Raw genomic sequence first — 15,228 nt, 5'->3', positions numbered from 1 at the left:
AGCAAGACTCCGTCTCAAAAAAAAAAAAAAAAAAAAGAGTTAGCACACACACACAAAAAAACTTGAATAAATAAGATAGTAAATAAAAGTATCACTCATCTCCAAGCACAGTGGCTCATGCCTGTAATACCAGCACTTTGGGAGGCCAAGGCGGGCAGATCACCTAAGGTCAGGAGTTCAAGACCAGCTTGGCCAACATGGAGAAACCCCATCTCTACTAAAAATACAAAACTAGCTGGGCGTGGTGGCACATGCCTATAATCTCAGCTTCTCGGGAGGCTGAGGCAGGAGAATCACTTAAACCCAGGAGGCAGAGGCTGCAGTGAGCTGAGACCGTGCCACTGTACTCCAGCCTGGGCAAGAAGAGCAAAACTCCATCTCAAAAAACAAAACAAAAAAAAACCCAACAAACCTATCACTCAATGTTGCATGATGTGGAATGTAGGTCCTCACTATAAACATGTACATTTAAATCTTGGTTAAAATCTTAGTCTCATCATTATGCAAATTAAAGCCTAACCAAATTCCTAAAACATATAACTTCCCAATTTGTTTGGATCTGCCCTAACATCCAACGGGAGAATTAAAACAAACCAATTAAACAAAGAGTTAGCCGTGCACTATGGCTCACACCTGTAATTCCAGCACTTTGGGAGGCCAAGTCAGGAGGATCACTCGAGGCCAGCAGTTCAAGATCAGCCTGGGCAACATAGTGAGATCCAGTCTCCATTTAAATAAATGAATGATCGATTTAATTTAGGTAAAGACCTGACCTCCAGCTAATGCCCCACTTTTGCAAGAATCAGCTACTATGTCAAGTGTGGTAGGCTTACGTTAACCGTCCTCCCTATCAGCAAGCTCCTGCTTTCCCCCACAAAGCACAGCAAAATAACGCAAAAGCAGCTGCAATGTGAAGGTTCCCTTTACCCACTAGGAATCCAAACACAAACAAGAATTCCAGTTAAAGACAGACACCTTCGAGAAACTGAAGCCAGAGATGGGACAGCTTAAATGAAACCTTCCCATGCCCACGGGTTCAGCAGTTGCTGGGATGCCAAAAGAAGAGGGAGATTCAGCATGGAATCAGAGAGGGTTAGAGCCCAAGCAAAGAGTGACAGTGGCCGGGCCCTTACCTCGGGGATCAGCCGCCTCCTCTTCACGCCAGGGACAGAGTCTAGCAGGCCATCGCTGACCAGCTGCTTTCGTTTACTGGAGTCCTGCAGGGCAGCAAGGACGCTGTCCACAGAGTGCTTCTCCGAAGTCCTGGAATTCACGGAGCAGTCCAGAGCAGCATCTTCGGCCTCTGTCTCCACTTTCACAGTGATACTTTTTAGAACTGTGTCAGAGAAGAAATAGGGCTCAGTGGGAAAAACCAGGGCTGCTCAGAAATCAGCAGGGTTCTCCGAGCAGCAGGGTGTCTGTGGGCCACTCTCTGACACCAGCGTTCAGATAATGATGTCTAGTCATAACAAACCTGCGCTTTCCAACAATGCAATCTTTATCTCACTGCGCTAGTGCTATACAATAAAGCCATGTTCCAAGAGCATTTAGTCCAAATTGGTTTAAACATATTTTTGGGGAGGGAAGGCAGTGGAAGGAGAGAACTAAAATATTATCTTTTTGTGCTTTAAAAAAGTAACTTTTAAAAAGAGACACAAGGTGCTTATAACAAGTGTGTGGGTGGAGGGGGATGGGAACCGGGTAACAAGTGTGAGGGTGGAGGGGACTTTTCACTATATAACTTTGTATATTTTTGGACCATGTGAATGTATGACCTAATCAAAAGTATTCAGTTAAAAACATTTTCTAAAAAGGGCATTTTTTTTTTTTTTACCTTCTTCTACATCTTCGGTGAATTCAGTTGAGTTCATCTTCTATTCCACTAAATAAAAAGACAAAGACAATGTATTGACTTATTGCTTGATTTATTTCTTAATTTTCTCTACCCACAGAAAATCCTCTTACCCTCCCAAGCCCGGCTCTAGGTAACAGAGCAGCACAGCACTGTGGAAGCATGTGTCCTCCTAATCTTGTCTGCAGACACTCAGGAGCTGCCAGACCTTGTGCATCCCTGCTGGGAGCTCTTCTCCAAGACTTAATGTGAGCAGAACATGTCTTATAGCATCCACTGACAGCCACTTACTGAGCCATGGGAACATGACATGAAAATCAAGTCTTAAAAAAGACCCCAATTTTAATTATCTCTTTTAAGTCCATGCTTATAAATTCCAGCCACGAAACAAAGAGGCTGAAGGATGGGGGTTATGGATCCTGAAATCTTAGGACTTCAGGTCATCAAGAGATGAAGGTGGCTACTAGCCAAAACTGGCTACTGAGGACTCAAAATGTGGCTAGTCCAAGGGAGATGTGCTGTAAGTATAAAATACATACCAAATCTCAGACTTAGCTTAATAACAGAAATGCAAAATATCTCACTAATAATTTTTTTTTGTTTTTTAGAGGAAAGGTCTCACTCTTGTTACCCTGGCTGGAGTGCAGTAGCACTATCATCGCTCATTGCAGCCTCTGATTCCTGGCTTCAAGCAATCCTCCTGCTTCAGCCTCTGGAATGGCTAGCCCTACAGGGATCACATGCCACCACACACAGCTAATTTAAGGACATTTTTGTAGAGATGGGGTTTCACTATACTGACCAGGCTGATCTTGAACTCCTCAAGCGATCCTTCCACCTTGGCCTCCCAAAGTGCTGGGATTACACGTGTGAGCCACTGTACCCAGACCTAATAATTGTTTTATATTGATTACATGTTGATATAATATTTTGGACTTACTGGGCTAAACACAATACTTTATTTCATTTATTTATTTATGAAACAGTCTTGCTCTGTCACCAGGCTGGAGTGCAGTGGCACGATCTTGGCTCACTGCAACCTCCGCCTCCTGGGTTCAAGTGATTCTCCTGCCTCAGCCTCCCGGGTAGCTGGGACTACAGGCACGCGCCACTATGCCCAGCTAATTTTTTGTATATTTAGGAGAGATGGGGTTTCACCATGTTGGCCAGGATGGTCTTGATCTTTTTGACCTCGTGATCCACCCACCTCAGCCTCTCAAAGTGCTAGGATTACAGGTGTGAGCCACCGTGCCTGGCCAATACAATACTGTATTAAAACTAATTTTATCTGCTTTTTAAAACGTGGCTACTAGAAAATTTAAAATTACATATGTGGGTCACATTATATTTCTTAGTAGATAGTGTTAGTATAGCCCTTCCTTCAGAAGCAACAAAGAGAAAAAGGTGCTGTGGATTTTTTTTGTTTGTTTTTTGGAGATAGTCTCGCTCTGTTGCCCAGGCTGGAGTGCAGTGGCGTGATCTCGGCTCACTGCAACCTCCGCCTCCCAGGTTCAAGTGCTTCTCCTGCCTCAACCTCCCAAGTAGATAGGACTACAGGCGCATGCCACCGCTCCCAGCAAATTTTTTGTATTTTTAGGAGAGACGAGGTTTCATCATGTTAGCCAGGATGGTCTCAGTCTCCTGACCTCGTGATCCGCCCACCTCAGCCTCCCAAAGTGCTGGGATTTGAGGTGTGAGCCACTGCACCCAGCGGTGCTGTGGATTTTTAAGTGTAGGGCTTTGGAGCTCCACACAGTCTGGTCCAAACAGACCAGGTGAGGGAATTAAGCAAGAAAGGGGGACAGTGCTCTGTTCCAGGCTGCAGGATCTGAAGCAGAACCTGCCCCTGCTCCCACTGCCCCAACTGGAATGGAACTGATACCATGAGGCAAAGTACCACTAAAACAAAACAAACAAAATTATCACTAAGTCTTTGAGATCCCCTGAATACCATGACAGCATGTACATAAATAGTACAAGATACAAAGGTAGTAACATTTGGAGAAGAATATACATTGCAACCTTTAATGTTGACACTAGGGAGTTGTGATCCCCACAACTGATTAAGCTGACTACAAACACAGAGTTCTCATTTTGGTTGAGGATGACTGGAGAGCAGGACCAAGAAGTATCTCTTAAGAAATTTCTGGCTGGGAACGGTGGCTCATGCCTGTAATCCCAGCACTTTGGGAGGCCAAGGTGGGCGGATCACCTGGGGTCAGAAGTTCAACATCAGCCTGACCAACATGGTGAAATCCCATCTCTACTAAAAATACAAAAATTAGCTAGACACAGCGGCGCACGCCTATAGTCCCAGCTACTTGGGAGGCTGAGGTAGGAGAATTGCTTGAACCCGAGAGGCAGAGGTTACAGTGAGCCCAGATCGCGCCACTATACTCCAGCCTGGGCAACTGAGTGACTCTGTCTCAAAAAAAAAAAAGAAAGAAAGAAACTCTGTAAAGCCATCTAAAATGTTCAGTGAAACATTCAAGGAGTAGCCACAGAATGGTGTGTGTTTGACATACAGTGCCTGTTTTAGACGAGTGAATGGGGCGGGGATGGCAGCAAGAGGTGTGTCTGGGTGATCCATGAGCACAATTATCACTGCAAAGGTTACTAATAATGGCAACACATACAGTGCTTATGATGTGAAGCACTATTCTCAGTGCAAGAACAGTGCACAACAGTGCAAGACAGGCACAATTCTTTTCATCCCTGTATTGCTAATTTTCAGAGGAATGAGAAAAGCAAAATGAGATTTATTTTAAACTGAAAATAATTCCTACTCACCAAGCCATCTCCTACCTGAAAAAACATTACATACAGTGTGATATTGATAGAAAACAAATAATAAGTCAACTTCAAGGGTCTGAGAACTATTTTACCAGAAGCAAATTTTAGTGAAAATTTTTAAATTTTTCTACTGTATTTAAAGGAACTATACCTCGCTTTGGATCACCATCATCTGAGCTGGGTGTCTCTGAGTGGCTAGGAAGGCTGGACAATGCCAGGCAGAAATTCAAGACTGGATTCCCAGCCTGGTAGGAGGTCTCTCAAGGAAACACACTGCAGGTCACCTGAATGCCCCTGCCCTTGGAAACTGCTATGGTCACATAACCCATTCCTGCCAATCAAGGGGAGTTCTGAGATACAGAACAGATGGGGAGAAACGATGGCTGTCAGAGATGGGCATACTGTACAAAACAAATTACATTTGGCAAGGCAGAGAGGGAGGGGACGGCGGTTGGTTTATCTGGGGAGGAAAAGGGTCACAGTGAAAGAAAAATTGCAGGCCGGGCGCGGTGGCTCAAGCCTGTAATCCCAGCACTTTGGGAGGCCGAGACGGGCGGATCACGAGGTCAGGAGATCGAGACCATCCTGGCTAACATGGCGAAACCCCGTCTCTACTAAAAATACAAAAAACTAGCCGGGCAACATGGCAGGCGCCTGTAGTCCCAGCTACTCGGGAGGCTGAGGCAGGAGAATGGCGTGAACCCAGGAGTCGGAGCTTGCAGTGAGCTGAGATCTGGCCACTGCACTCCAGCCTGGGCGGCAGAGCGAGACTCCATCTCAAAAAAAAAAAGAAAGAAAAATTGCAAAGAGTCAAAGATTGTGGTAAGTGGAAAGCATTAAAAGGTTGGGCAAATACTAGAACAAAACAAAATAGGCGTCGATGAAAGAACGCAGCAGACAGGGCCACGGGTGGTAAGAAGGGCAGTATATTTATCTGCCATTATATTCGCCCAACCATGTGTCTCTGGCAGGCCCATCACATAGGGAGCAGTGCAGGGCCGGAGTCCAGGCTGCCGCATGGAGCCTGCTGGGAAGGTGGCGTGGTGAGCAGAAAGCCTACTTTGTTTTTTTATTTTTCCTTGTTTCCAGTGGGGTTGGAAGGAGGCTATTTTCTGAACCACCACCATGTGACCCTACAGCAGGCAATTTGGCCTCTGAATTCTGAGCCCCTAGAAAGTGATGAAGGAAGAGCACAATCTCAGCCACCTGCAGTGGGCAGAGACCCCAGAGGGCTCATGCAGCTGAGGTGGCAGGACGGGGTGCTGGTGCGGCTGCCTGGGCATTCAAGACACCAAGTGCCTGTGCTTTGGAAAACACTTCCGTGTCCATTTACAGACTAGTGACAGATGCTAGGTTAGCCCAGAAGTAGCCCAGAACACAGCATGGTGGGCCCCTTCCCTCCAGGCTAGCAAATCAGCCTCCCTTATTAAGAAGCTGGGGAATTTCCCATTTGCAAGGCCTGGAAACCTCGCACCTGCCCCTGACTTGCACAGTGGGAGTGAGGTGAGCATCCCCTGTAACATCTGCAGCCCACCAACTTCACGCCAGGCACTGGGCTGTGTGCCTGTGCCTCATCCTGAGCTATTTTAGTTCCAGTTTCAACAAATAGAGAAACCCAGGACAGGTAACTCCTCCAGTGTCACATCGCTGGGTGGCAGAACCTGGATTCAAATCCAGTCTTTCTGTGCCTTCCCTCATCCAGCCAGGGAGGAAATAATAGAGTCTTCACTCTTTTGTTAAGCTTTTTCTGATGAACCATGGGCCTGTTTCCAGACTTGAGTCCCTCTATCCAACAGCACCAGGAAACCAAGTCTCCTTCTGCCTCCCTTAGGACTCTGGAAAGCCAGTCTGCTCCGAGGGTAGAACAGACTCCACCCCACAATACAGAAAAGCTTCTACAAGAGAGACGTGTAGCTACTCCCTTCATCCCCAGCTGCCGCAGGGACAGCACATCAACAACGTCACAGCTGGGCAGAAAGGGGATGGGGAGCACATTGCTACCTCCATTTCCTGGTCACCTGCCCAGATGAGGGTCACAAGCTCTGCTCCTCCTGGGTGGACACCCAGCACCCAGATGCCTAGCATGCCACAGACATTCCTCTCGCCTGCCTGACTACAGGCGCTGCCACAACTACCCAACTACAGCAGCACCTGCCTCCTAAAAGCTGCTGTGAGCATTCCCTTTGCCTCCTGGACTCTGGAGAACTTCTCATTCTGACATTCTCTCACTTTCAAAACGCTCTCATGCCTCCCACCACAAACCTCAAATTATGGGACAGTCAACACATCTGCACGTTCCCCAAAATCAACTTTCTCCCCAAGGGATGTCTGTTCTACGTCCCTCAGACAGCTAAGCCTAGGAAAAAATAAAAAGAGGCCAGGCACGGTGTCTCACACCTGTAATCCCAGCACTTTGGGAGGCCAAGGCGGGTGGATCACCTGAGGATGGGAATTGAAGATCAGCCTGACCAACACGGAGAAACCACATCTCTACTAAAAATACAAAATTAGCTGGGCGTGGTGGCGCGTGCCTGTAATCCCAGCTACTCAGGAGGCTGAGGCAAGAGAATCGCTTGAACCCGGGAGGCCTGGGCAATAAGAGCGAAACTCCGTCTCAAAAAAAAAAAAAGGAAGAAAGAAAGAAAGAAAAAGAAAAACAGAAAGGAAAAAGAGAAGGCCGGGTGCAGTGGCTCACATCTGTAATCCCAGCACTTTGGGAAGCCAAGGCAGGTGGATCACGAGGTCAGGAGATCCAGAACATCCTGGCTAACACAGTGAAACCTGTCTCTACTTTAAAAAAAAAAAAAAATTAGCCGGGAGTGGTGGCAGGTACCAGTAGTCCCAGCTACTCGGGAGGCTGAGGCAGGAGAATGGCGTGAACCCAGGAGGCGGAGCTTGCAGTGAGCTGAGATCACACCACTGCACTCCAGCCTGGGCAACAGAGTAAGACTCTGTCTCAAAAAAAAAAAAAAAAAAAAAAAAAAAAGAAAGAAAGAAAAGAAAAAAACCAAAAAGAAAGAAGAAAAAGGAAAAAGAGAGAAGCGCTGACCAAGCCAAGGGAAAGTTTAAACAAAAGAAGGAGACGTGTGTCCATGAGACCCACACAGCTTGCAGCTGCCTGGAGTTAAAATGCCACAGGTTTCAAGACGTGAGAGAGCAACTCCCAAACAAGACCAATCTCTGGTGGTTAATTTAATAAGTGAAAATGCTTCTGTGTTTTTCTTAAACAAATAGCCTAGGAAGCCCCAGGCAAAATGACTGTCATTGGTACAAAAAGGTTTTAAATGTTGGAGAGCTCACAGGAATATAGATATATAATTTTATTTAAATGCCTACTAGTCTCTGTCCTGCAGAGAGAGATAGGCACCGTTCAATCTTCCATTCAGGGCACATGGGTGAGGAAAGATTAGAAGGTCATCAGAAAAGCCTTCAGTTTACAAAAAGCACAAAAAGGAGGATAATCCCAAATGTTCAGAAATAACAAGATGCTTTAGCCACTCAAATACCAAATTACAACGGATAAGTTGTTTAAATTGGCTACATAAATCCAGTAACTTGCAGGGCTTAGGGCTACTTCTATGCTTCATGCTGCAATCCGGATGAGCCTGAATCCTGACTACCAGCATGCACTTGCCTTGACTGGAAGGGACACCGTGGAGGGAAGAAAGGCTGTGAAGAAAGGCAAGGAAAAGGCAGAGAAGTGAGAACCATTCACTGCTGCTTAGGAAGAACCACATCACAAAGAGATGGAAAAGCTGGAAAGAGTTACACATTACAGGACACTTCACCTTTTTAGAGTTTTTTTAAGAGGAAAGACACATTATGTGGCTTTTCCCCATTTTTTATCAGGTAATATAGTCATGTCTTAGTATCCTCAGGGGGTTGGTTCCAAGACTCCCAATGACACCCAAATCCGCAGATATTCAAGTCCCTGATAAAAAAAAAAATAGTGTAATATTTGCACGTAACCTATGTACATCCTCCAGTATACTTTAAATCATCTCCAGATTACTTATAATAATACAGTGTAAGTGGTATGTAAATAGTGGTTATATTGTATAGCTTTTTCTTGGTGTAATTTTTTACTGGTTTTTCTTTTGGATTTTTTTTTTTTTTTAAGATGGATTCTGTCACCTAGGCTGGAGTGCAGTGGTATGATCGTGGCTTACTATAGCCTTAACCTCCTGGGCTCAAGCCATCCTCCCACCTCAGCCTCCCAAGTAGCTGGGACCACAGGCATGTGCCACCACATACGGCTAATTTTTTATTTTGTAGAGACAGGCCTCCCTGCGTTGCCCAAGCTGCTCTCAAACTTTGGGGCTCAAGCAATTAACCCACCTCGACCTCCCAAAGTGCTGGGATTAGAGGCGTGAGCCACTGTGTCCAGCTCCAGCTTCCGGAATATTTTCTACCTGCAGTTGGATGAACCTGTAGATGTGGCGTGGCCGGCTGTACATCCACACAGAACAAAAATCAGCAAGCACAAAAGGATATTAGGTTAAATAGTCCCGTGTCGGCTGGGCACTGTGGCTCACACCTGTAATCCCAGCACTTTGGGAGGCCGAGCCAGGCGGATCATGAGGTCAAGAGATGGAGACCATCCTGGCCAACATGGTGAAACCCCATCTCTACTAAAAATACAAAAATTAGCTGGGCATGGAGGCACCCACCTGTAGTCCCAGCTACTCAGGAGGCTGAGGCAGGAGAATCGCTTGAACCTGGGAGGCAGAGGTTGCAGTGAGCCGAGATCACGCCACTGCACTCCAATCTGGGTGGCAGAGAAAGACTCCGTCACAAAAAAGAAAAAAAAAAGAGAACTGGGATGGGAAATGACATGGTCATCTAAGCAGGGGGCAGTTGATCAGGATCACTGGCCTTTTCCCTGCCAACTCCATAGATTTCCAAAAGGACATTCTCTAGTGCACCCACAGGTGGCTGGGAGTGGCCCGGGGTACCTTTCTATCAAGTTCTTTGAACAGTCGGTTGCTGTGGAGAGAGCAGACAGACCTGGTCTTTTGTGACAGCAGTGTAAGCCTAATCAGAGCTGCCAGAGGCCTGCGGGCCAGGGAGTCACACAGGACAAGCGGCAGGGAAGTACTTGGGCTTCCTGCAACCTGGAAAGTAAATGGGAAGTACTTGGGCTTCCTGCAACCTGGAGGTTCAAATTCCAGCCAGCTGACTCCGGATTTTACCCTGCTAGATCAGAGATGTCCTCGCCACTGGGCTGAGGTGCCAGTCCGGGAAGACCTGGCCCCAGCAGCCCTGACCTCATGTCACTCAGGGGCAAATACCCATTGCCCCTAAGAGCTGTTTCCAGATGTAAACTGAAGCAAACTCTCACTACCAGAAGATTCCCTAGAGAATGTGCGCCCCAGAACAGGAATGTGATTGGCATCTGAGACAATGGGGATGGTGGCTGTGTGGCCCCTACCACACAAAGAAGGTAAAGTGGAGAGAATATGCTCAGCATTAACAAAACAAACTCAAGGATTTAAAAAATTTAACCAAGACCTAAACCTTACTTCAGTCTTTTCACAACTGCCATATGTCTGATTTGATTTCAAGGAACCTCTCTGCTACAGGTGACACTGACTTCTAAAAATTAAACCTAGAAGACGGCGACGGTAGTTAGTATTCGTGTGGCACAGGCTCCGCATTCTAAATGTTATGTATGTCAATGCACACAGTCCCCACAAGCACTGCTTCTTGTGCAGATAGGGAACGGGGTGGGGGGGGGTGGGGGCGGGGTGCATTTGTGCCGGCCGAGGGATGCTGCCAAGACCAAGGAGCAGGAAGGGCCTTCCCGGCATAAGAGCTTCACTCCAGCCTTCCAAGGAAGCTGGGACTGAGGAATGGGCCATGATCTCCCGGCTTTCTTTCCCGCTTCCTGCTAACTGTGAGCGGGGTGCAGGTGCATGAGCAAGTCAATCAGCCAGATGGGCCAGCCTGTGACCAAGGCAGGAACTAGTGCAGGTGACCCCCCTAAAAATGGAATTGTCCACTAAACTTTGGTCAGATGGAAGTGCATGAAACCCTGGCTTTTAATCCAGGTTTTTCATTTTTTTTTCCCAGAGATGGGGGTCTTGCTCTGTTACCCAGGCAGAGTGCAGTAGTATGATCAGAGCTCACTGTAGCCTTGAACTTCTGTGCTCCAGCTCCTGTAATAGGAGCTGGACACATCTACCTCACCTCATCAAGTTTTTGTGAAAATTACAAAGGAGAAAGTGTCTGACACATAGCACTGAATGTTACCTATTATAAAGCTGCTTCTTTTTTTTTTTTTTTTTTTTTTTTAGGAAAAGACATTTAAAGTGCATTTTATTTTTTTATTTTTTCGAGACAAAGTCTCATTCTGTCACCCAGGCTGGAGTGCAGTGGCACGATCTCGGCTCACTGCAAGCTTTGCCTCCTGGGTTCCTCCTGCCTCAGCCTCCCAAGTAGCTGGGATTACAGGCATGCGCCACCATCCCTGATTAATTCCTGTATTTTCAGTAGAGACAGGGTTTTACCATGTTGGTCAGGCTGGCCTTGAACTCCTGGCCTCAAGTGATCCACCCGCCTCGGCCTCCCAAAGTTCTGGGATTACAGGCGTGAGCCACCCCGCCCAGCCTAAAGTATATTTTAATAGTGAATTTTTAAGAATTGCAAATTAAATAAAATGGCTTAAAAGATTAAAAAGGTTTAGTAACTTTTCTTTCCAATGAAACATAGAAACTGGAGGGAGGGGGATGGAACCAAATAAAACGCTCTCCCTGAGGACAGGAAGAATGTTCCCATGCCATCTACTTTGGTGCCGTGGGTCTCTGGGTTCACAGGACCAGCTGGGAGCCTCGAGGCTCTCAGGACCCAGCCCCCTTGGCAGTGGCATCCTGCCCAAGGGATTTGCAGGACATGTTCGCAATTTGTTTTTATTTTTAGGCACATCTGCAAATGCAGTTTGAAAAATACCAGTCCTCATAAAACCAGGGCAATTTTCCCCTGAGTTTTTCTAAAGCTGTAATTGTAGCTGCCTTCCTTATTCAGTCAGAGCACAACCTCATCTTTCAGCATGCAGCCAAGCACAGCCGCACAACCCCGTCTGAGCGCCTGTGATTTGGTGTCTTAATCTTTGGTCACTTGCGTCTTCTGAGTCTTGAGTAAATGTGCCATCTTCCCCAGCTAAGAAGTTCCACTTACGTTCTCCCGAACCTCATGGAGGGCTACCTTCTCACATGGCTCGCAGGAGACTCTGCTTATTAACCTTGGTATGTAGAAGCTGAGGCTCAAGGTGGAAGGAGGGACCGCACGTTCCAGCATCCAACCATGTGACCGACTACACAACAGTGACTAATTTTCTTAGGAGGTATAAGCTGAGTTTCCGCTGCACTTCCCATTTTTTCAAGTGTTTTATCTTGTGATCACACAAGCTAATTAGGGTTTACTGCACCCCCAATCCTAAGCAAGCCTAGGTCCTTCCCTTTGTCAGCTCCACGCTCAAACCAACAGCCCGGGACATACAAGAAAAGGCCAGCAAATAACTTATTCAACTGAGCAATCAATGCCCTGATACTGATGCCACTATGTTTCACTAGTCAGAGATAACTGAAAATCAGACAAAAGGAGAGCTGGTCACAGGTAGAAAAAAAATTAAGAGGGCTGATTGATTTGAGACGGAATCTCTGTTGCCCAAGCTGGAGTGCAGCGGTGCGACCTCGGCTCTCTGCAACTCTGCATCCTGGGTTCAAGCAATTCTCCTGTCTCAGCCTCCCGAGTAGCTGGGAATACAGGCATATGCCACCACACCTGGTTAATTTTTGTATTTTTCAGTAGAGATGGGGTTTCAGCCATGTTGGCCAGGCTGATCTCGAACTCCTGGCCTCAAGAGATCCAGCCACTTCAGCCTCCCAAAGTGCTGGGATTACAGGTATGAGCCACCACACAAAGCCAAAAGGGCTGACTTTAAATACAGGTTTCAACTTGGATTAAAAATTATGAGGGGAGAGGTGGGGATTTGGGCATGGTGGCTCATGCCTGTAATCCCATCACTTTGGGAGGCTGAGGTTGAGAGATCAGCCTGGCCAACATGACAAAACCCTGTCTCTACTAAAAACACAAAAATTAGCTGGGTATGGTGGTGCGGGCCTGTAATCTCAGCTATTTAGGAGGCTGAGGCAGGAGAATACTCGAACCTGGGAGGTGGAGGGTCCAGTGAGCAGAGATAGTGCCACTGCACTCCAGCCTGGGCGACAGAGCAAGACTGTCTCCAAAAAAAAAAAGAAAGAAAGAAAAAAAATTGAGGTGGGGCAGGCATAGCAGCTCACACCTGTAATCTCAGCCAAAGGCAGGTGGAACACTTGACTCCAGGAGTTTGAGACCAGCCTGGGCAATATGGTGAATATCTCTATAAAAACACACAAAAAACTGCTGGCACAGTGGCTCACGCCTATAGCCCCAGCACTATGGGAGGCCGACGAGGGCATATCACTTGCGGTCAGGAGTTCGAGACCAGCCTGGCCAACATGGTGAAACCCGACATGTCTCTATTAAAAATACAAAAATTAGCCAGGTGCAGTGGCAAACACCTGAAATCCCAGCTACTAAGGAGGCTGAGGCAGGAGAATTGCTTGAACCCGGGAGGCGGTGGTTGCAGTGAGCTAGGATCATGCCATTGCACTACACCCTGGGCAACAAGGGCAAAACTCTGTCTCAAAAAAATTAGCCAGATGTGGTGGCACAGGCCTGTAGTTCCAGCCACCTGGGAGGCTGACGTGGAAGGATCATTTGAGCCCAGGAGGTTGAAGCTGCAGTGAGCTGTGACTGTGCCACTGCACTCCATCCTGGGTGACAGAGTGAGACCCTGACTCAAAAAAAAAGGAAGCTGGGCACAGTGGTGTGCACCCATAGTCCCAGCTATTCAAGAGGCTCAGGTGGAAGCATTGCTTGAGCCTAGGAGTTCAGGATCAGTCTGGTCAACACAGCCAGACCCTGTCTTACAAAAAAATGGAGGGACAGCATGGTATCAGGTGACCTGCTGAGAAAACTTCAGCTCTAAAACAACAGTTTGTAGAAGTGGTTTTCATATGAAATTTACAGATTAACATGCCAAGCATTCACTGCCACTCTTAAAACAGCCCCCCTCATGTTTAACACTCTGAAGGCTGACACTGGCATGGAGAGCTCTTAGTTTGGCATGTGTGGGGAACTTGCAGCAGCTAATCCCAGAAACCACAAGAGCTCTGGGTTGAAACAATGATGTTGCAAGAAATATTGATGTAGGCCGGGCACGGTGGCTCAAGCCGGTAATCCCAGCACTTTGGAAGGCCAAGACGGGTGGATCACGAGGTCAGGAGATCGAGACCATCCTGGCTAACACGGTGAAACCCTGTCTCTACTAAAAATACAAAAAACTAGCTAGCCGGGCGAGGTGGCCGGCGCCTGTAGTCCCAGCTACTCGGGAGGCTGAGGCAGGAGAATGGCGAAAAACCCAGGAGGCGGAGCTTGCAGTGAGCTGAGATCGCGCCACTGCACTCCAGCCTGGGCGACAGAGCGAGACTCCGTCTCAAAAAATAAAAATAAAAATAAAATAAAAAATAAAAAAATAAAAAGAAATACTAATGTATCAGAAGCGGAGGAAGAGCATTATCAAATTTGGAGAAGGAAAGAGACTGTCAGAGCAAGGTGATACAAAGCACCAAAAAAATCAGTTTTTAGCACATTTTTGTGGGTGTGACTTTATTTCTTTTTCTTTTCTTTTTGAGACAGAGTCTTGCTCTGTCACCCAAGCTGGAGTGCAGTATGGCACAATGTCGGCTCACTGCAGCCTCCTCCTCCCGGGTTCAAGCAATTTTCCTGCTTCAGCCTCCCAAGTAGGTAGGATTACCCACCACCACACCTGGCTAATTTATGTATTTTTAGTAGAGACGGAGTTTCACCATGTTGGCCAGGCTGGTCTGGAACTCCTGATATCAGGTGATCCACCTGTCTCGGCCTCCCAAAGTGCTGGGATTACAGGTGTGAGCCACTGCACCCAGATATTTAAGTTTCATTTTAAAAATTTATCCCAGTCAGGCGGTGGCTCACACCTGCAATTCCAGCACTTTGGGAGGCTGACACATGTAGATCACTTGAGCTCAGGAGTTGGAGACCAGCCTGGCCAACATGGTGAAACCCTGTATCTACTAAACACATAAATAATTAGCCAGGTGTGGTGGCGCCTACCTGTAGTCCCAGCTACTTGAGAGGCTGAGGTGGGAGGATCGCTTGAGCCTGGGAGTCAGTGGTTGCAATGGGTCGAGACTGTGCCACTGCACTCCAGGTTGGGTGAAAGAGAGAGAACCTGCGTCAAAAATTCCCAGAGTAAAATTGACTCTCTGGGAGTGTATCGTTCTATGAAAGATAACACATGTAGGCTAGGCGTGGTGGCCCAAGCCTGTAATCTCAGCACTTTGGCCAAGGTGGGCAGATCACCTAAGGTCAGGAGTTTGAGACCAGCCTGGCCAACATGGTGAAACCCCGTCTCTACTAAAAATACAAAAATTAGCTGGGCATGGTGGCAAACACCTGAAATCCCAGCTACTAAGGAGGCTGAGGCAGGAGAATTGCTT

At 47.1% G+C, this 15,228-nt stretch overlaps 1 protein-coding gene across 1 annotated transcript in view; it reads right to left on the bottom strand.

Annotated features, from left to right (window-relative positions):
- The window catches only part of BEND3 (BEN domain containing 3), a 41,207-nt gene that overhangs the window by 22,088 nt on the left and 3,891 nt on the right, over window positions 1-15,228 (bottom strand). The window contains exons 2-4 of the mRNA XM_011952845.1: window positions 10,168-10,253; window positions 1,835-1,882; window positions 1,134-1,336 (exon numbers count right to left, since the gene is read on the bottom strand). Of these exons, the coding sequence (XP_011808235.1) occupies window positions 1,134-1,336; window positions 1,835-1,871 (240 nt within the window). The 5' untranslated portion in view covers window positions 1,872-1,882; window positions 10,168-10,253. The remainder of the gene's footprint in view (window positions 1-1,133; window positions 1,337-1,834; window positions 1,883-10,167; window positions 10,254-15,228) is intronic.

Source organism: Colobus angolensis, unplaced genomic scaffold (genome assembly GCF_000951035.1).
Source record: "Colobus angolensis palliatus isolate OR3802 unplaced genomic scaffold, Cang.pa_1.0 Scaffold35, whole genome shotgun sequence".
Lineage (NCBI taxonomy): Eukaryota > Metazoa > Chordata > Mammalia > Primates > Cercopithecidae > Colobus > Colobus angolensis.
The sequence above is the reverse complement of the archived record's forward strand: the minus strand, read 5'-3'. Positions and strand labels throughout refer to the sequence as shown.